The sequence below is a fragment of the Copadichromis virginalis genome, linkage group LG13, assembly GCF_057382275.1.
Source record: "Copadichromis virginalis isolate Kocher_CV1m ecotype Utaka linkage group LG13, C_Virginalis_male_GT1.1, whole genome shotgun sequence".
Lineage (NCBI taxonomy): Eukaryota > Metazoa > Chordata > Actinopteri > Cichliformes > Cichlidae > Copadichromis > Copadichromis virginalis.
Window position 1 is genome coordinate 26,296,293 of NC_140630.1, and position 21,658 is coordinate 26,317,950.

The following is a 21,658-nucleotide window of genomic DNA, read 5'->3' on the forward strand; positions in this document are numbered from 1 at the left end:
ACCTTGTATTTAAAGTTACATTTTCTCTTCTTCTCGTATTTTATCTTATCTTAATGAAGGTGACACAGTCTATTTGTTTGTTTGTTGAATCGGAGTAAGTGAGTTTGCTCTCCACCAGGGGGAGCCCGGTGGTTGTGAACCAGCTCAAGTTGGCGAACATGGTTTTGGAAAAAGACACGACACCGGTAGAAGTTCGAGATTCTTCTAGTATACTTACAGCCTGATTACATAAGATGAACAAAACTACAGGTAAATAAAATATCTGCGATTAGAATGCAGATATAACACTTTTTTTTATAACGCCTCACATTTAATCACATACATCTGCAACTTATAGTCACATTCAAAATGTGCTTGTATTATATATTTATATGTACTTACATATTAATTAACATTTAATCTTGAATACCGTTATATGTGTTGTTATTTCGAATGTATTCATTTGTGGACTTTTCTTTTGCTAGTTCATACTACGCACTTCAGTAGTAGTCTTTCGCGCTTTCACTTTCCTTCTTTTACTTACTAATTAATAACAAATAAATGCCGTGTGTGCGCTGTATGAACGCGAAACATTCAAGAAAAAGAAAACGGGGAGGTCTGTGTGTGTATCTGTGTGTGTGTGTGTGTGTGTGTGTGTGTGTGTGTATGAATATGGAGTTCGGGGACTAGGAGAGTAACCTCCGTGTTTTCATACCTAGGTAAAGGTAGTACAGCGCAGCCGGTATACGCATGCGCGGATGCGCTCGCTCTAGAACATTTCGGCAGCTTCGCGACATTTCTTCACGTCCATGAAGGAAAATGCGTGAAAACGCTGTTAATACTTCCGGTATTGTAAGCTGCCTTCAAATTAAGCCTTACAGCGTTTATGTGTAGAGCTTCTCTACGCGTCTTTCAGAGAAGTATTCAAATCTCCTTGACCGTGTTTTGGACATTTCGGGACTCTTATGTATATATTTTAACTATCTTGTACTCTTCTCCGCTCTGCTATTATAAAAACACTTTTATTTCTAAAAGGACATAACGGACATCCAGAGTTTGAGACGACTGCTTTAATGTAACCACTCCGATGCTCTGTCAACAACTGCTGTACGGCCAAGAAACGCGTTAAGTAGGGTTTTACCTGGGAGTTGTCTTTGGACAGCAGCGTACTGTAATGTGTGTTTTAACAGTCGGACTAACTAACGAACAAGGCACTGGCAGATCATAAACTTGTCGGGTCTGGTGGCTTTGGTAAGATTTGCTCTTGGCTCTAACATAAGAGACACCTGGCTGTAAGTTGTTAAACTTGTGTTTTTAGCGGAACAGTAAAGAATAGTGGGGCTTTAAGTTCAGATACTCAGCTGTGAAGTCACTTCAGGTTTCTGAATGAACTCTTAAGTACGTTATGTTCCAAACACAGACATAAAGTCTTTGGGTCTGACTAACGTTAGCTTGCTATATCAGGACTGTCTGTATAAGTCAGCCATGTACCACGTGTCGAGTGCTTAAACATATATGTTTCTTAAAATATTTTCCAATCGCACTATGATAATTTTAAGTACTGTCATTAAGTTGGTCAAGTGCCATCAGTCTGAAATGATCTACCTCGCCTGTATTCGTCAAGGTGCATGCTAGCGTGTGCTAACATTACGGACAAGAGTTATACTTCCGCTTACAATATTATAAACGCATACATTTGTGACCCAGAAAGAAATGTGTAAGTTTATTAATTATGTTTATGAGAGTGTACATCGTAGGGGTACATACAGTTATTGGCAATACTCGTATTTAAACACGTTTTGGCATGTGCTTTAATTTGTAAACCCAGCCGCCCGCGACGGAAGTGGTGTTATTTGACGATTTTAGCAACCCTAACGGAACTCACCCAACACCGTTAACTGTAGCTTACTAGGCTAATCTGTTTACATGGTCAGTTTAGACTGCAACGTACTAGTGCTCTCGCTATATATACACACATATATATATGTAGGTGTACGATCCTGAAGTCATGACTTAATCTGACCGCAGGCTTGCGTCTGTTTCATGTGGCGATGATGTTGTTTTGCCTCTTTCGGCTTTGCTAGGTGATACCAGCTAGATTACACCTTGCAAATGAAACGGGGGATATGTGACTATACTCTGGAAGGTTATATTAGCCCAAGTGTCTTCTTCACAGAGCCTGAGATCCTGCTTTTGCGTGCAGCTAAAGGGAGAACTACAATGCTGTGCTGGGGAAATGCTTCCTATGGACAACTGGGCTTGGGTGGGATTGATGAAGAGATTGTGGTTGAGCCACGAAAATGTGAATTCTTTCACGGGAAGCAAGTGAGTGATGTGGGGTGTGGCCGCAGACACACAGCTTTCCTGCTGGAGGACGGGACGGTGTATACCTGTGGCTGCAATGATCTTGGGCAGCTTGGACATGAGAAAGCCAGAAAGAAACCCGGTTGGTGATGTCTGCTGTTTGTTTGTTTGTTTGTTTGTTTGTTTGTTTGTTTTTCTAATAAAACATTGGGGGGTTTTGTTTTGTTTTTTAAAGTTGCTCACTGTGCAAGCACTTGTTTATGTCATCTATTAGAGCAAGTTGTGGCCTTGGATGCACAGATCATAGTGGCTGTATCATGTGGAGAGGCCCATACACTCGCCCTAAATGACAAAGGACAGGTTTTCTCGTGGGGTCTTGGTTCAGATGGACAGCTGGGATTAAATAACTTTGAAGAATGTGTTCGCGTGCCTAGGTAAATTCATCAACTATCAGGAAACCCCTGTGTGTCCTACTTAACGCACTACTTGCTCATCCTTTGTTTTGTAAAGGCACCATGAAAAGACCTAATATAGCCATTCTTCTCTCTCTCTTTTTCCTCTGTATGAAAAGAAACATCAAGACTTTGTCAGATGTTCAAATTGCTCAGGTAGCCTGTGGGTACTGGCACTCCCATGCACTTTCAAAGGGTGAGGAATGGTTTGCACTTAGCACATATCCAGAGCAGCTTACAGTGTTTATGTCATGTTAAACCGTTTCAATTATATATGCGTTTTTAACACAGGGGGCCACATCTTCTCATGGGGCCAGAATCGATATGGCCAACTTGGGTTAGGAATCAACGGACAGAGCATTTCCACACCCCAGATGATTCAGTCTCTGCAGGGCATTCCTTTTGCTCAAATATCAGCAGGTGGAGCACATAGCTTTGCCCTCACTCCCTCGGGAGCTGTGTTCGGTTGGGGGCGCAACAATTTCGGTCAGCTTGGTCTCAACGACTGCAACGGTGAGTGGTAGAAGGTTAGAAGGTGCCCCTGTACATTCAAACCCGAAACTTTGACTAATTTTCAGGACGTCTTTTTCAGATCGGTATTTCCCGGCCCTCCTGAAGTCCCTCAGATCACAGAGAGTGATTTACATTTGCTGTGGAGAAGATCACACGGCTGCACTGACCAAGTTAAGTTGCATACTTTTTGGTTCTTTGATAGATCTGCAGCGTTGTGTGTACAGAAGACCGAAATTTGAAACTGTGGGATTAATGATTAGATTTAAAAGTGGCTCTTTTAAATCTAATTAATGGTTTTAATTCTTAGGCTTAAAATCATTAAACTGGGCCTTGGACTTTTACTGGGATTTACTCCCATGCTGGGTTATGCTTTCTTTACCTTCTTCCTAATTCATTGCTGTTGTTGTTGTTGTTTTTAATCTGCCAGTGTATATGTGTTACATTTTCTTAACTGATCCCAAACAGCAGCCAAGCAGGATTACAGATGCATCACTTGTCACAGTCAGTGTGTTGTGTCCTCGCTCTCCAGTTTGCATACTGCTCAGAGACAGCTGCTGCCAAGCGACCAGTTAGAAAACATCCCAGTATCACTGCAGTACATTAAGTCTGCTATACATTAAGATTTCAGTGTTTTGCTTTGTCACACAGATGTTTAAAAGCTCTCCTTTAGAAAAACATTAAGCTGTTGTCAGATGAACAAACTATTCAGTACCCACGGGTGCTGTAGGTGCAGTTTCTGGGTTCCTCTACTGCTTAAAACGAGCTTGCTTTCTTTCTTCTTTTTTTATATTCCTTAGCTCCCCTCCCATTTAGCCAAGTCTCTTCTGATTGGCTGCCCCTCATACCGAAGGCTTGACTAACACATCAGTGTGGCTTCACGGCCAAAGCTATACGCCTGAGATGACTATATTAGGGATGTCTGCACTCACTGACATCATGCTGATATAGAATAAACTGCCTGAAACTGCCTGAGCATTTGGCTCACTGGGATTACTTGCGCACATACTGAGCTCATTATTTGATGCTGCAGGCATTTCGTCTGAGCACCCTCCATTGTAACAGTTTATATCAGAGTCAGAATACTTTTATAATGACGGGGGGAAATTGCTTTGTCACAGACTCTCAAGCAAATGATATGAAAGGTAGAAAATGGAAAGAAATCATAAAAAAATGTAAACCATCCTTATAAAACTAAGATGCTCCACCAATGGTGAATTATGTTAAAATAAATACTCCAAAGTTAAACAATAGTATGTACAATATAAAGAAAATATGAGAAGTAAAAATAGTCCAGGTGTCATAAGGGGAAGATATGAAGTTTGATCATCGCAGTTATAAATCATTTCCTGTGGCGTTTTAGTGCAGTGAGGTTTTGCTCCTGTTACTGTCCTGCAAGTCATGGAATGAACGTGAAGGATTGTCGGCTATCATCTGACATCTGCTCTCAGAGTCGAGCTCCACACCTATAATACTGGCCTTGTGGATCGGTTTGAGTCTGCTGGTATCATGCTGCCCCAGCCCACCACAGCATAGAGGATGGCAGTGGCCATTACAGACTCAAAACATCCTGGGTCATCCATTAGATTTTAAAGGAGTCATCCAAGAAAATAGAGATGACTCTTCTTGTAGAGGGCGTGAACACTGAGGTATTTTTATCCTGTCTGCACCCAAACCACACGGATGGAAATAGGGGTGACCAGCATTCTAACCCTTCTCACATCCACAACCCCCATGCTCTTCCTCATCACCTTGTGTGATACATCACTACTGCAGAGTCATTAGAAACCTGTGAAGGTGGCAGGTGTCTGTGCAGTGCTGAAGGCTGTGGTGTACATGGTGAAGGGAAAGGGAGAGAGGACAGTCCCCTGCTGGGCTTCGGTGTTGCTGTCCAACATGGTGCTGCAGGTGGTTTGCAGATCAGTGAGCCAACTATCCAGGTCACTGCCAAGGCATCCACCCAGCAGAGCCGAGCTGGTGGTGGTGAACACACTGGAGAAATCAAAACATGACCCTCACAGCGCTGGGTGGATGTAGGCCCTGTTGAGCAGGTCAAGGACCGGAAGGGATCTGACCATGTGCTGGAAGCTGGTCCAGGATAAGTCTCTTCAGGGTCTTCATGAGGTGTGATGTCAACATTTTTTGGTACAAGTACGAGGTGTGACCTCTTCTACACAGGGAAAAGCATTATACGTTTTCAGTGGGTAATCATGCTCATCATGTAGTCTTCTTTTATGAATAGTCTTCAGTAATTAGGCTCATAAGTAATGCCATTTCTGTGTTTACTTCTAATTTTTAGAAAAGAATAGATGAGTTGGGATCGTTATTTAGAACCTGGAATGTTTTTTGGTTTGTTAAATAGTGAAGTTTTAAATCTTCTCGATCGGTGGATAAAAATGCCCATTTCCTGTCCAGGTGCCCAGACGCAGTAAGTTTGTTTCAGTAGTGGCCTGACGCTGTAGAGGAGGAGGATCCCTGCTGTAAGACTTGGATGTTAAAATAATCCCCCTCCTGGCATGTGCCATTACTAATCTAGCTGTTTCTGGTTAAGGAAAAACTAGACTGAAATCATTAACACGACAGCTGTCTTTCATGCCTCTCTGTCTCTTCAAGCCTCATGTTCAGTGGTCTTTGCTAACACTTTGGCCTTAGCAAGTTAGCACAGTGCTAACCCTTTTGAAGGTCGGAATAACTGGTTCTGTTGTTTTTAAATGCAGGAAGGGGGCGTGTTCACATTTGGAGCAGGAGGATATGGACAGCTTGGGCATAACTCTACAAATCATGAAATAAACCCCAGAAAAGTGTTTGAGCTCATGGGAAATGTAGTCACACAGATTGCATGTGGAAGGTAAAATCGACTTTGTTTTTGCGCGTTTATCTAAAATACAACGTCAGTGAATTATACTAAAAAGTCACAAGGCTGCTAGTAACGTTTCAAATTGCTGTGCGGTCAAGGCAACACACGCTGGCTTTCACGCCGTCATCGGGGAAGATGGATTCATTTGGGCTCGGAGGGAACGGGCAGCTTGGCACACGGTCCACTTCCAACAGAAAAAGCCCTGCTCTTGTTAAAGGTCCCTGGGTAGTCGCCAGCACTGCAACAGATACAGGTGAGGGGACAGCAAATGTAAAACCAAAACATCCTTCCATTTTTGAGGGGTGTAAAGTTTGAATCATAAGCAGTCAAATGTATTAATCGATAGGGTTCTCCATTTACGTTTTCTCTGACTACGTTTTCTATAATTCTGCTGTGTATCCATCTGAACGTGGAGATTTATTAGCTTTAATCTGAATCTGAAGTTGTAAAAGCACATTACATCATTAGTTTGATGGGTTTATTTCAAACGTAAAACTCGATGGTAAGATGTTTTAATAACACAAAAAACCTATTTTCCCTCACTTTTGCAGATTCAGAGGAGAACTGTTGTGTCAAACGGATTTATGCTGGAGGAGATCAAAGCTTTGCTCACTATTGCAGTACCAACGTAAGTTTTCCCTCTCCTCTGAAACAGAGATTTCATGGAGATGCTTACAAATGTACAGCACGTTTTAATAATTGCACAGCTGTCCTGAATGCTATCGTTTTTACTCTACAGTAAAAACAATGGTACTGGCAGTACTCGATAATAGTGAGCAGCTGAACAACAGTGATTTGAACTAAAGCATTATTATCACTGCTGGGGAGTGAGAGCAATGTCAGGCAGATGAGCTGAGATTGTAAATATTTCCAGACACAACCTGTAATTATCTGGAATTTAAAAAAAAATCTTAGCACATGGGTTCGCGTGTAATTTTATACCACAGCGTTGTTTGACAACGTCACCATTCACATGAGTTAAAGAAGGCGAAACGTACCAGTAAAACCATAAGAAATTTGAAAAATAAGAAAATGACTTCAAGTTAAAATCTTGTCATTAAAGTTTTCGAATTCCAGGAAACAGAATTGCGTTTGTCAATCTAATTAAAGCAGACTGCTCCAGCTGATCCCCGACAGTCAATGCAAGCTGGTGTTGGTTTTAAAACACGTTGCCATGTAGCGTATGATGATTTTTCAAGCAGAATTTAATTTGTAATGAGGATGTATGTCACTTTTTTTCTTTTCTTAGAAGCACCTTCTTCTAAAATGTGCCGCAGATAGCTGTGAATACTGTTTTTACACACATCTGATCTGTTTCTTCACTCAGTTTTATTTACACAGGTTTACATTTTTCAGTTTTTATTTGTCTAACTTTTATACTTTTTGGTGCAGAGCCTTCAGAACGGAGATGACACAAGGATACAAGATCCCCAGAGAAAGATTTACTCCTTGAATGAGGATCTCATACAAAAATGGTTGAACCACTCACAAGGAAGACTCCCGCTCGACATCTCCAAGTAAAGTTTTCTTCTTCTTTTTTTCCCCCTCAGTAGATCCTCGGCATATTGGAGTTTTAGTTTGTTTTAGACATGGTGTGTTTGAGTAGAATCAAATTACCAGATCCTTTTTGGAGATTTACACAGTAATTATTTGCCTTTTCTGGTTTCCTTAGTGAGATCGACCTCGTGTTCTCCTCAGCAAGCTGCCTAAATGGGTCTTTCCTGTCAATGAGGTAAATGCACTCCAGATATTTCAAAAGTCATAATCTAGTCAGAAAAATCATTTTGACTGATTTACATTAAAATCAACACTTTTTTTTTTTTTGCTGAATTTCTTGTTTATTTACTCTCTAATTAGATAATTAAAGCTTTCTTAAGCTGCTCCCGTCATATGAGCCAGGTGAATGCACGAGTTTGGTAGGCTATATAAAAACATGAAATTGAGATGGCCACAGTTTTAGCCATGAAAGCAGGAAGCTCAACGATAACAACATTCAGTACTGACACTTATCTGCTGTCATGGTAAATCTAGAGCTTCTTCTGTTGTCACCGCTTTGACCAGATAAAAAGCGTGCTCTCCTGGGTTGAGAGCAGATTCTGATTTGGCCACTGAAGCATATCCTGTTTCTTTGCTTTGAGAAACCTTTGGGCTGCTTTTGAAGTGTGCTTCAGCTCATTAACCATCTGCACTCTGAAGCGCTGTCCGATCAGTTTAGAACTTTAGATTAATATATATTATTATATATATATATATACATAATATAACAATACATAATAAATATCTATCTATCTATATATATATATATATATATATATATATATATATATATATATATATATATATATATATATATATATATATATATATATATATATATATATATATATATTGTTGTAGTTATTGCCTAGCGTTTTTGTAATTATCTCATTCTGAGTGCTGATTTTGTTTTTTCCCTTTTTTTATAAACGCAGTCATCCAGATCACTACAGTACCAGCAGTAAATGTTCAGGGGTGGATATGAACATGGCTCGCCTGCTCTTCAACAAAGTAATCCAAGAGGGTCACCCTGAGATTGCTCAGCAGGTCAGTGGCCACATATAATATAGTTCCATCCACCCATCCATCTCCTTTTACTTGTTCAATTCAAGGTCTTGGAGGGGACTAAATTCTGGATTCTTCACTGTAATTCAAAACTGCATTCTGTGTCGTGTCAGTGCCATGCCAAATACTTGGGCACTAATATATTTTCTCTGACTGGTGAAGTTCCTCTGACTTGGAGTTTCTTTTTCATTCCTCATACTCTTCAACAGTGTTTATGACCTTTGCTCATCTGCTGTCTTGTCAACGACGTTCATTTTATTTTGATTTGGTACCTGACCAGAAGATGTTTTTATAGTGTAAATGTCCCCAGTGACGTTTTATTACTGTGTCGGCTCCAGTTATTTCCGGTACTCTGGTCCATTCAGTGTGTTATTGTTGCACTTTACCCCACACCTCATCAGCAGTTTGTATGCATTCAGGATTATCACATTAATCATAACAGACCTGTTTCCCTTCGTCTGTCTGCCTCAGATTGCTGCTAGTCTGGAGAAGAACCTCATTCCCAGGCTAAACAATTCTCCTCCAGACATCGAAGCCCTGAGACTCTACCTCACTCTTCCAGAATGCCCTCTCTTCACTAACCGAAATAACTACGTCACCATCTCTATCCCATTTGCCAAATCAGTCATCAGCCTAAAAGAGGCTCCACTGAAGGTACTAGGTAGGTAGGATGAAGGAGTTTCTTTAAGCTTTCCATACTACATTAGTACTACATACTATACTTAAGACCTTATTGTTCAGGAAAATAAGGTCTTAAAATAGCTTATATTTGTCATAAATCTTATGCAGGAATTAAATTCCAGATGGTATAGTTAGGACTGGGAAAAATGAGCACTTTACACTGTCTTAAAAGGGTTTTGAGGAGCACAAATTTAGTGTTTGCTCATGTATTTGCAGGAAACTGGTGGTCTACGTTTGAGTCCCCAGTCTTCCAGCGGCTAGTTGAACTGTACAAGGAAGTGGTGGTGTATCTGCTGCAGATGCACAAGGTGGGCATTCCCGCAGTAGAGCAGAGAATTTTCACCTGTTTTCTGGACACGTCGCTGCGACTCCTGGAAATCCTACACAAGGTGAGGAAAAAGGTGCAGTGTTAAATTCCTGCTGCACATTATATCCTTCTTTAAAGGACTACAAGTGGCAGTCTCTCCCACTTCTCGCTTCAGGTGAGCGAGAAAGCGGGACACATCATTCAGTATGGCAAGTTCTACATTCATGAGTTGGACAACCTGATAGACATCCGAAATGACTATGTCACATGGCTTCAGAGGCAGATGTACCCAATGGTGAGTCTGGATGTTGGCTCTGCGATTCAGTAATACATCTTTCTATGTTAAGGTTTTGATGTGAACCTTTTGTTTATGCTCTATCCCCAGGGACATGATGGTGTGGTGACTCTGTGCAAGTATCCCTTTGTATTTGATGCCCAAGCAAAGACTACACTCCTTCAGACAGATGCTGTCTTACAAATGCAGGTACTACTCACTAAACCTCTTAAAGGCAGTTTCTTACCTTTATTCTCACTAATCGCTTCATAATCATGTGTTTTCTGTATTAACAGATGGCAGTGGACCAGGCACAGATGCAAAATTTCAGCTCCATGTTCCTACCGGCTGTGGAATCCGTCAACCCGTGCCTCATCCTCATCGTTCGCAGGGAAAACATTGTTGGAGACACTATGGAAGTGCTCAGGAAGTCTAAGAATGTTGACTATAAGAAGCCACTAAAGGTAGAAACAGCATTTAAGTTTGAAGCTTTAAAAAAAAAAGAAGCAGCATAACCCAAACCTGATTTAAATTTGGCCACCATTTCCATTCCAGTCATATTCTTGTAAACTCTGGATCCCTTCCAGTACTTGTGCTATTATTGGATTGTTTCCAGGAAGTCCCGTTCTGACAACATGCACATGTGCGTGTGTGATTTCAACATGGACCTCCTTGCAGTCTACAACGACACCACTAACTCAGGGAAGAAACATCATACAGCTAAGAGCTAGAGAGTGTAAAAAAGGCACTCTTCAGGTTTATAAGTCCACAACGTCCAAACGTAGCATCAACATTAGGTCACAAGCTTGACTTAAAGCATGCTAGGCCTTTTTTTTTACAGTGTTGCGAATTGTAAATCCGTTCTTAAGGTTCAAAACTGTAGATTCTGTCTCAACTCCTCACAATTTCGACACAGAAGTGGTGATCCAGTGAGCACACAGAGTGGTGCAAGTGGTTGGAACAGGATTTCCAGGTAGCGATCGCTAAGTATCGCAGGAGCCGTGGCCTTGACAACGAAGACAACTGAACGAGCTAACAGCCAAATTTAAATCAAGTACACTTAGGATGAAGTTCCTAGTTATGAATGAAAATACATATATGAATGTGAAAGATGCTGCTCATGGTAATGAACCCACAGAGTATGCCAGGTTCAAACGGTACTGTGACTTACTTGTGACATTTGTGGCAGGTGATCTTTGTGGGAGAAGAGGCTGTCGATGCAGGCGGCGTGAGAAAGGAGTTCTTCCTTCTGATCATGAAAGAGCTGCTTGATCCCAAATACGGAATGTTTCGTTACTACGAGGAGTCTCGCCTCATCTGGTTTTCAAACAAGGTACTTGCTTTAAACCAGGCGGCATCTCCGCGTGATCTTTGTGAAAACCTTCCTCGATTAAATGCTGACAATCACCGACTGTCCCTTGCAGACATTTGAGGACATTGACTTGTTCAACCTCATCGGGGTCATCTGCGGTCTGGCCATCTACAATCTCACCATCGTTGAGCTCAACTTCCCCTTGGCCCTTTACAAGAAGCTTCTGAAGAAGAAGCCAACGCTAGAAGACCTGAAAGAGCTAATGCCAGATGTGGGAAGGTCAGATCAAGGAACAGTCACCTGAGGTTTCCATTTAATATGTTTATGAATGGTAGTTTACCTTGGCATTGTCTTAACGTCATCTAAACCTTTCAATGCCACAGTAATCACACAGGGAATTGTGTTCCTGTTCATCCAGGAGTCTGCAGCAGCTACTAGACTACACAGAAGATGACCTTGAGGAAACCTTCTGCTTGAATTTCACAGTAAGATGATTGACTATCAACATTTTCTGCTGTGGTTAAAGTAAGTTGTGTCATCCACCTATCATATGATTTTTATTTTTTCAGATCACAGAGGAAAACTACGGTGCCACAGAGGTTTTGGAGCTTGTACCAAATGGGGAAAACATTAACGTCAATATGTCAAACAGGTAAAGATTTTTTTTTTTTTTTTTTTAAGTTGTCCTGATATTTATCCATTAGCAGTTATCCACTAAGGGATTCATGAATATTTTGGACTGTTGTTGAAACATTCACGTTACTCTCATTTTTCTTACTTTCTTCTCCTCTAGGCAAGATTTCGTCAGTGCCTATGTAGACTATGTTTTCAACACATCGGTAGCTCCACTCTTCGAGTGCTTCTATTCAGGCTTCCACAAAGTGTGCGGTGGGAAAGTTTTAGAACTCTTCCAGCCAAACGAACTGCAAGCCATGGTTATCGGCAATACCAACTATGACTGGATGGAGCTTGAAAAGGTTTTGTATTAAATAGTGATTAGTAAAAATTGCATCTGGCCACGCAATGTGAAGAAAATATCTGCATAGCCTTTAGGACTATGAAATCTGTATTCTTCCTAGTGTCCAGCAGGGGGCGACTCCTCTAGCTGTATTGAAATTTCCTTATGTCTCACTTGATTTATTACCTCAGTAAACATTTTACGAATTTAGTTTATGGTCTTGTATGCTAGTTTAACATTCCATCTAATACAGTATAATCTTCATTTTGTGAATTAAGGAAACATTTGCCGGTATGGTGTGATTGGCAGGTTGCTGATGTAAGAGTGTGCAGTATCCTTGGTTTCTCAGTCAATACATCATTTAAAAGCCCCAGTGGCCACTGTGAATCTCACTTTTTAAAGTGAGCCTTGTACATTATAAGATGGATTATGAAAATCATTTTTGTTTATGCTCTTTTGCTCATAGACTACTGAGTACAAAGGGGAGTACTGGACAGACCACCCTACAATCAGGCTTTTCTGGGAGGTGTTTCACAATCTTCCATTGGAGAAGAAAAAACAGTTTCTCTGTAAGTGTTGCCCTAAACAGCAGAAAAGTTAATTTCATTAATTTTGTGTGAGTTTGCATGTTACATACGGACCTTGAAGAATGAAGAGAAACAAAAATCTTGTCTTTACAGTGTTCCTCACTGGAAGTGACCGCATCCCCATCTTGGGCATGAAAAGCTTGAAACTGGTGATCCAGCCTACTGGTGGAGGGGAGCATTACTTACCTGTCGCCCACACCTGCTTCAACCTGCTGGACCTGCCCAAGTACACGAGTCTAGAAATGCTCCGTGAGAAGCTGCTACAGGCTATAGATCACAATCAAGGCTTCAATCTTGCCTGATAGAACATAAAAATCCATGTTGAGACTGTTGATGGCAACCACATTCCCAGATGGTTTTTTGCAGACTTCTCAGTCTGGATGAGTCAAACACAAGTTGAAAAAAATAAAAATTAAAAAGGAGGCCACATGACACTAAAGGTGACTGAGATGAACGGCTGGACTTTCATGTTAATGTTGATTTTTTTTATTTTTTTTCCAGCTGCTTTCTTGCCATCAAAGTATTTGAAGTCCAATCCCACACAATTTGATTCACATTTAATATTGCTCATGTAGATATGCTTTTATTCATGTTTGGATAGGACGAAGCAAACTACTGGTATATACAGCACAGGGGCATAAATAAACTGACAAACTCCTGTAAAATACAGTGAAATTTTTCTAATGCTTAACACCTAATTTATTGTGACAGTGAGATGCTTCTATTATGTTTTTACTGGTTTAAAATGTAGTCAAACACCACAAAATACCACGTAATTCCACCCCCCCAAAAAATATAGAGAAAAATAAGACCTGATTCACATCTGACAAGGTGTCAACAGAAACATATTTTTTAAACTACACTCTAGCAGTATTTTCTGCATGGCTTTGTCATCAAAGTGACACCGTATTTTACAGGAGTTTGGGTTTTTTCATCCCCTGTTGCAAAAATTGTTAGCCAATGTAAATCTACTTTGTTTGACAAAGGTTCTCTTGTGACATTTGCTCGAGAGCAATGCGAAGTGTTTGCTATAGATGCTGAGTGGATTTTCTTGGCTGTCTGCCTTAACAATCCACAAATAAAAACAAAGTACAGCCACTGAAATAAATGGGTTACTTGCTGGTAAGGTTCTAAGTTCTTATGAAAGGTTGGTTATTTTTAATATAGTACCTTGTGTTTGAATATTGCTGTAGAAGGTATTTTTTAACAAAAAATATACCACATTTTGTTTTTAAAAGGGGTTAATTCTGCTTTTTGTTATTTTCTTTCAAATATGTTCTGATGATGGATGTTCTTATGACACCTGACCAGAGTTTCAGAGGAGGTGGTAAGTATAGGTATGTGTAATCCGTGTGCTCAGGCATCAACGTCTTCCTACTCTTGGGTTTGTATGAAGTTACAAAGGGCAGATGTCATCTCGGGCACACAGCCATTTCCTATTCACATCCTGCAAGTGGAGGGGCTCATGAAAGCGGTAAAGACAGCCAAAGTAATTATCCATCCATTCGCTTCCGCTTATCCTTTTCAGGGTTGCGGGGGGCGCTGGAGCCTATCCCAGCTGTCATAGGGCGAAAGGCGGGGTACACCCTGGACAGGTCGCCAGTCTGTCGCAGGGCCAACACACAGGGACAGACAACCATTCATACTCACATTCACTCGCACATTCACACCTAGTGACAATTTGGATTAATCAATTAACCTATCCCCACAAGCCCAAGTAATTATTTACGCCAAAATCTAGACGGTAAATAATGGCGATTTTTTTTAGATTTCACATTTACAATATCACTTCATTCTTCCAAAGAAGGTGATTTTTCCCTATGATTGGCTAATTGTTGACACAATGACACATTTCTTCAAGGGCAACTGTTGAGGTGTCAGAAATGTAGTCGAAAGCGCAATAGAAACCTTTGAGGGGCAGCCAATCAGAAATAAAGTTACCTTAAAGTCAGAGAGATGAAATCTGAGGGCCTGCATTAAGGTAGAGTATAAGAAAAACAAAGCTGCTGTGATGAATTAAAATATGTTGGAAATCAGAATAATAGGTCCCCTTTAAAGTCCAGCTTATATAGTAAATTAAGCTTTAATATTTTAACTGTCTGTTCCCTCATGAAAATACCCATCAACACATTCCACTTCAAGTCACAATTTAATCATAAACTGTACAAGTTGAATGATGTGCACACACTGCAGAATATGGCCTTAAAGGAGGCAAATACACTTGTCTGTTGTTGCCCAATTTGGGGGCTTTGTGTGTTAGTTTTGGTATCAGTGGGGCAACTCGTGATGGACAAGCTTATAGTGGGAACCACAGGAAGGACAGCGCTGGGCCTCTCCCTCATGAAGCCAGAACCACACAATAGCAGTGTTGTCTTCCTCACCTGCAAAGATTTTTAAAAAGTTATAATTAAAAAAGAAAAAAAAGTTTTTAACACTGGTAAAACAGATTCATAAAGGGGAAATTGTATTCATTATGCATCACTTACAGAGACATCCCACCAGCCTCTTGGTTCCAATGCCTGGCACAATGTGAGGGTCTTCTTTGGTACCAGCATAGTGCTTTGGTTTCAGGATGCTGTAAGGGTCCTGTGATGTAAACGGGAAAAAGAAAAAAATTAGCTTATGTGCAGTTCAGGTTCATTATCATATGTATACAGTAGCCTACCTTTCCCTGTTTGAGGGCCTGGAGGGTACGGCGCTCCAGCCCAGTGGCCTGTTCTTCATCTGTTGGTATGCCTGAAAAATTAAATAGCAAAAAGGTTTCTATTTAAAAAATGAATAAATGATAATAATATATACAAATAATAAACAAAAAAAATCTGTATTTGATTCAGCTGCTTAAAAAAAAATCAGTTTTATATTAAAAGCCTATAATAACTTGCTTAAATCTTACCTCTTGCATATGGCCTCCGCACACTAATAACTAAAAAGACTAAAACTAACACAGAAACCAACACTAAACGTCTTCTAAGAACAAAAACTAAACTAAATTAAAAAGAAAAGCTCAAAACGAAATAAAAATTATAACTAATTAGAAAATACAGAACTATAATAAACTCTGTAATGAGTGCGGGCAAGCCTGCACGTCAGCATTGGACGCCTCCCACAATAACACACTCCTGTCCCCTATCAGGGTGCTGGCACCTGCCCAACAGAGTCTGCCAAAGGAGGTGGGTCTATCAAAGGCCTTTCCACTCGCTAAAGTCCAAATGACCTTCATTTTTTTTAAGGTGTACTTTATAGTCGTATTTAGGTAGGGGTTTTGTGTATCTCAAAGCACTTAGGCCTCCCACAAATATGTTTTACTTCTGTAAATAAATATGTACACAGGTGTTTCTTTTTGCTGTAAATAAAACACTGGCGGTAGCTAGCTAGCACGTACTGCAAACTCCTTGTTACTAACTTGTCAGCTACCAAACTAAACAATAAAGACGCCGCTAAAATTGCCAATATAACCAGCCTTTCGCTTTTCGCACTAAGTCGAGTGAGCGGTGACAGCTGTGGCTGTAACGCACTCCGGAGGCCTGTGAAGTCACGTCTCCTGTCGTAAATACGGAGTCCTACCTCTCACTGTGGCCATTGAACGGTGCAGCGGGGCCAGCACGCCGCTCCTCAGCTGCAGTGTTGTTGTACAAGCTCGGAGAAGAAGACGTCCCGCCATTATAGTGCCTTTTTCAAGTACAGTGAATGACCTGACTCTGCTATAAACCGGACTGAAATGACCCCACTACAACCGCTTGAGTGACGGGTGCGCGGGCCAATGAGCAGAAGCGCAGCTGATCAATCAGATTCAGCAGTGGGAGGCACGCTCTACGGGTGGTAAACACCGCTGTATACTTTATTATAGAAAAACGTAGTTTCATTTTTGTTATGTAAAAAAACAGCAACAAAAAAAAACAACACTTTAAGATAGCACCTGTTATTGTAGTTATTTAGTTTACATTTCCGTGCAATTACAAGGGAAGAAGGAACCATCAAACTCAAAAACCAAATGTACAAACCATACACGGGCATTTGAAATTGCAGTGCTCCCACGGACCTCAGACTTACACTTAAACAAACATAAAAGATAAAAATTAAAATCTTATGTACATAAGGTTTGCTCCCAACACACATAGGTGTTTACATCAGCGCTGTAATTTGCACTAATCAACTGAACAACTACTACTGTTATAACTTGCACATTATTTTTTCTCAGTTTATATATACTGACATATTGGAAGTTACATTTACCTTTTGATGCACAGATACAATGCACAATCTGTACATTTTCTAAATATTCTTAATTATTTAAACATCTTCCAGTACCCTGCTCTGTTTGCGCAATAAAACCTGGGTTTTCCACTTTCATCTGTACTTCGATCTTAATAACTGTACAGTACTCTGTTTTTGAACATTGTCCATGATGAAAATATGTGTTTCTGTAAAAAAATATATATATATATATTGTGTGTTTTTTTGTAGAGCAGAAGCAGTCAGCTCATTTGAGGGTGAAAACAAACTCAAACAAACTCAACAAACAGACGGTCTTTTTTGCTGCTGTTACAATCAAATTTCCCCTTGTGGGACAATTAAAGGATTTTTCTATTCTGTTCTATTTGTAAAAATGTGCTATATTTCCCTATGAGGTGTGGTATTTTAAATCCTTTTACCACTGTGCTCGAATAAATATAGACCAGCAGAAAGAAAGAGAAAAATGCTGACAGAGGTACTCTGCAGTGGAGAAAGAAGAAACTTGTTGAAACGTTGTTTCTTTTATTTTTCTCCTGTGATCCAGATGGAGGCGGTGATGGACCAACAAACATCAATACTCACATGCTGGCTCACATGGTGATGACAAGAAAAAGAAGGTGTTACAAGCTGTAAAAACGTGATGTGTGAGTATATATGAGGAGAAAGAGCGTAAAAAGACTGGGTCCCGCTGTATTACTCAGGCTGCACTACAGCGTCTATTCACAGGCGCGATCCCACTACTGAGCGGCACGGGGGCTTTGACCTGCTCCGTTTCCGACCTGGGCCGGTGCACCCCTCCTTAGGCGACCTGGTGGTCCCGAGCTCCCCCAGGAGCACCATATCGATACCGAACTTAGTGCGGACACCCGATCGGCATAGTCCGCTGCAGCTCAGAGCTCCTGAGCTCAAACGATCCGCCAGCCTCAGCCTCCCGGTAGCTTGGATTACAGGCGCGCGCCACCGCACCCGGCAAGAGGCGCCCTCGTTTAAGCAGACTTTAAGGTTTACACACCTGACGTCATCAGGAAACTGCTGCAGATAGCAGCCAACAGCAGCCGTAAAGGTGCTGCTCAACACACAGTCAACACACAGTTACTCATTTAAAATGTCTAGGTTTTAATAAATACAACCGAATCTTACAACCAAAGTGGTCATCTCATGTAAAAATATATAAAAATTCATTATTGTATATAGTAAATATTAAGTCTAATATATGCCCTAATAAGCTATAGTACTTTTTCCTTTGGGAAGGTACCATGTGTGCAGTCTGCAATTCTGTTGCGGAAAGATGTTGAATCTATTTATTTACTGTAGAAAAATAATTGGTTTCTGTGCATTTGTTTTACCCTGGCAATAAATTAAAGTCGATTACGTTGATTAAGCATCATTAGGCGGAGGGTGGGGGGCGGTTCCCTATTTTTGCTGGGAGTTGGCAACTCTGCTAGTTAGGTATATGTAATTATTGATTAGGTTGTTTGATATTTCCGGTAAGTACTGTTTAAAATACCAGAATAGGGAGGATGGTGTAGGTTTAAGTTTATTAGATTGATACATATATACCAACAGGACAGCACACATCACTGTCACAACAGCATTTGTTTTCATTCAGAGGCTTTATGGCTTTTCCTGTAATTCCTGGTGGGCTGTTCTCTAGTCAAAATGCCCGGGCTGATTTTTTTGTCCCAGTCCAGTCCTGCGTGTTCATCAAAGTCAATCACTGAAAGAAAAAAAAAGTTCACCGTCTCTTTGAATTTGCAGTGATGGTCATTGCTACTCCCCTCCAGTTGGAGGCGCTGTTGGACCAACAAACAGCGGTGGTTTTCAATGGAACGAGAGGACAGAGAGACCGTGTTTGACGCTTTTATAAGCTGTAAAAACGTGATGTGTGAGTGTGTGTGCTGTGTGTATATTTCTGTGGAGAGGAGAAAGAGTATAAAAAGACTGGGTCCCGCTGTATTACTCAGGCTGCACTACAGCGTCTATTCACAGGCGCGATCCCACTACTGAGCGGCACGGGGGCTTTGACCTGCTCCGTTTCCGACCTGGGCCGGTGCACCCCTCCTTAGGCGACCTGGTGGTCCCGAGCTCCCCCAGGAGCACCATATCGATACCGAACTTAGTGCGGACACCCGATCGGCATAGTCCGCTGCAGCTCAGAGCTCCTGAGCTCAAACGATCCGCCAGCCTCAGCCTCCCGGTAGCTTGGATTACAGGCGCGCGCCACCGCACCCGGCAAGAGGCGCCCTCGTTTAAGCAGACTTTAAGGTTTACACACCTGACGTCATCAGGAAACTGCTGCAGATAGCAGCCAACAGCAGCCGTAAAGGTGCTGCTCAACACACAGTCAACACACAGTTACTCATTTAAAATGTCTAGGTTTTAATAAATACAACCGAATCTTACAACCAAAGTGGTCATCTCATGTAAAAATATATAAAAATTCATTATTGTATATAGTAAATATTAAGTCTAATATATGCCCTAATAAGCTATAGTACTTTTTCCTTTGGGAAGGTACCATGTGTGCAGTCTGCAATTCTGTTGCGGAAAGATGTTGAATCTATTTATTTACTGTAGAAAAATAATTGGTTTCTGTGCATTTGTTTTACCCTGGCAATAAATTAAAGTCGATTACGTTGATTAAGCATCATTAGGCGGAGGGTGGGGGGCGGTTCCCTATTTTTGCTGGGAGTTGGCAACTCTGCTAGTTAGGTATATGTAATTATTGATTAGGTTGTTTGATATTTCCGGTAAGTACTGTTTAAAATACCAGAATAGGGAGGATGGTGTAGGTTTAAGTTTATTAGATTGATACATATATACCAACAGGACAGCACACATCACTGTCACAACAGCATTTGTTTTCATTCAGAGGCTTTATGGCTTTTCCTGTAATTCCTGGTGGGCTGTTCTCTAGTCAAAATGCCCGGGCTGATTTTTTTTGTCCCAGTCCAGTCCTGCGTGTTCATCAAAGTCAATCACTGAAAGAAAAAAAAAGTTCACCGTCTCTTTGAATTTGCAGTGATGGTCATTGCTACTCCCCTCCAGTTGGAGGCGCTGTTGGACCAACAAACAGCGGTGGTTTTCAATGGAACGAGAGGACAGAGAGACCGTGTTTGACGCTTTTATAAGCTGTAAAAACGTGATGTGTGAGTGTGTGTGCTGTGTGTATATTTCTGTGGAGAGGAGAAAGAGTATAAAAAGACTGGGTCCCGCTGTATTACTCAGGCTGCACTACAGCGTCTATTCACAGGCGCGATCCCACTACTGAGCGGCACGGGGGCTTTGACCTGCTCCGTTTCCGACCTGGGCCGGTGCACCCCTCCTTAGGCGACCTGGTGGTCCCGAGCTCCCCCAGGAGCACCATATCGATACCGAACTTAGTGCGGACACCCGATCGGCATAGTCCGCTGCAGCTCAGAGCTCCTGAGCTCAAACGATCCGCCAGCCTCAGCCTCCCGGTAGCTTGGATTACAGGCGCGCGCCACCGCACCCGGCAAGAGGCGCCCTCGTTTACGCAGACTTTAAGGTTTACACACCTGACGTCATCAGGAAACTGCTGCAGATAGCAGCCAACAGCAGCCGTAAAGGTGCTGCTCAACACACAGTCAACACACAGTTAGGGGAGACCGGGGATAGTTGTAACGTGGGTCAGTTGTAACACTTCCAATTTCTCCAATCAGGGCTAAGTTTCAAATGATGCGACTCATCCTGTGCATGCCCAATTCAGCTCTGCTATCACATGTGAAAAATCAGCACATTTTGTCAAACACAGACAATTTAACACGAAAAAAAGTAATTTGTATGCCAAAAAGTAAGTTTTTCTACTTTATTTCAATTTCTAATAGCATTATCTGCTTTGCAGTTAAACTCATCAAACTTAAATTGTGTTATTTGTATGTCTATGGGGATATATTCTGTGTAGGTCTTTAGTGCTAATGTTTTAGCCGTTGGCTGTAATGTTAGCTAGTTCATGGCTATAGGAGTCTGGGTCAGTTGTAACAGCAACAGTCTGGGTTAGTTGTAACAATGCAAATGTTACAAGTTGCCACACTATTACTTTAACTTATATTAAACAAGTTGGGGCAACGACATCAGCAGAGAGAGGTTCACTGGTCGCATTTGTATATGTGGTTAATGCCATTGGCAACACAATTCCTCCACTGTTTGTGTTCCCACACATACATTATGCAGACCACTGTGTCAGAGATGGACCAGTAGGAAGTACTGGTAGTGGAAATAAATCAGGATGGGTGCAAGAAACAGATTTCCTCATCTTTCTGAAGCACTTTGCAAACCACACCAAGGTAAGCCATGATAAAAAGTAATGGAATTGCGATGCTGGTGAACAACTACATTTTTTCAGCTTCATTGTTATGTTCAAAATTGGTGCAAGAGTTGTAGGTTATAATGCCCACTGAGCCAATGAGGCCAAACTCAAGGAAGACCAATCAAAATTAATGAAATATTCAGTTGCAGAAAATTCCAGAATTTGTCTTTTTTGGGGGGTTGGAATATGTTCAAAAGCTAGATTTCTGCATTCTGTCACACACACACAGCTACATAAATGGCTCTAAGTGCATTCATGTGTTGAATAAACAAA

The 21,658-nt window shown here is 41.2% G+C and overlaps 2 protein-coding genes and 3 non-coding genes across 5 annotated transcripts; 1 reads left to right on the plus strand and 4 right to left on the minus strand.

Annotated features, from left to right (window-relative positions):
* The first annotated feature begins 1,713 nt into the window (after positions 1 to 1,713).
* Positions 1,714 to 13,756, plus strand: herc4 (HECT and RLD domain containing E3 ubiquitin protein ligase 4). The gene is made up of 24 exons (XM_085478239.1): positions 1,714 to 2,425; positions 2,558 to 2,717; positions 2,855 to 2,931; positions 3,027 to 3,248; positions 3,328 to 3,418; position 4,321; positions 5,963 to 6,093; positions 6,201 to 6,355; positions 6,654 to 6,730; positions 7,495 to 7,619; positions 7,775 to 7,834; positions 8,574 to 8,685; positions 9,175 to 9,364; positions 9,601 to 9,773; positions 9,867 to 9,986; positions 10,077 to 10,175; positions 10,262 to 10,429; positions 11,155 to 11,298; positions 11,390 to 11,556; positions 11,696 to 11,762; positions 11,847 to 11,929; positions 12,071 to 12,254; positions 12,702 to 12,804; positions 12,916 to 13,756. Exons 1-24 carry the CDS (start codon positions 2,092 to 2,094, stop codon positions 13,122 to 13,124), a joined length of 3,252 nt encoding a protein of 1,083 aa, XP_085334365.1. The 5' UTR covers positions 1,714 to 2,091; the 3' UTR covers positions 13,125 to 13,756.
* A 1,196-nt stretch (positions 13,757 to 14,952) lies between these two features.
* cox5b2 (cytochrome c oxidase subunit 5B2) lies at positions 14,953 to 16,586 on the minus strand. Its single transcript, XM_085478240.1, has 4 exons — positions 16,387 to 16,586; positions 15,488 to 15,558; positions 15,309 to 15,408; positions 14,953 to 15,203 (listed from the first exon to the last, which is right to left on the minus strand). The coding sequence occupies exons 1-4, from the start codon at positions 16,481 to 16,483 to the stop codon at positions 15,091 to 15,093; spliced, it is 381 nt and encodes a 126-aa protein (XP_085334366.1). The 5' UTR covers positions 16,484 to 16,586; the 3' UTR covers positions 14,953 to 15,090.
* Positions 16,587 to 17,727: 1,141 nt separating this feature from the next.
* LOC146695808 (signal recognition particle RNA) lies at positions 17,728 to 18,026 on the minus strand. The gene has a single exon (XR_014923794.1).
* A 964-nt stretch (positions 18,027 to 18,990) lies between these two features.
* On the minus strand, positions 18,991 to 19,289 carry LOC146695809 (signal recognition particle RNA). Its single transcript, XR_014923795.1, has one exon.
* Positions 19,290 to 20,254: 965 nt separating this feature from the next.
* On the minus strand, positions 20,255 to 20,553 carry LOC146695810 (signal recognition particle RNA). Its single transcript, XR_014923796.1, has one exon.
* Between the last annotated feature and the right edge of the window lie 1,105 nt (positions 20,554 to 21,658).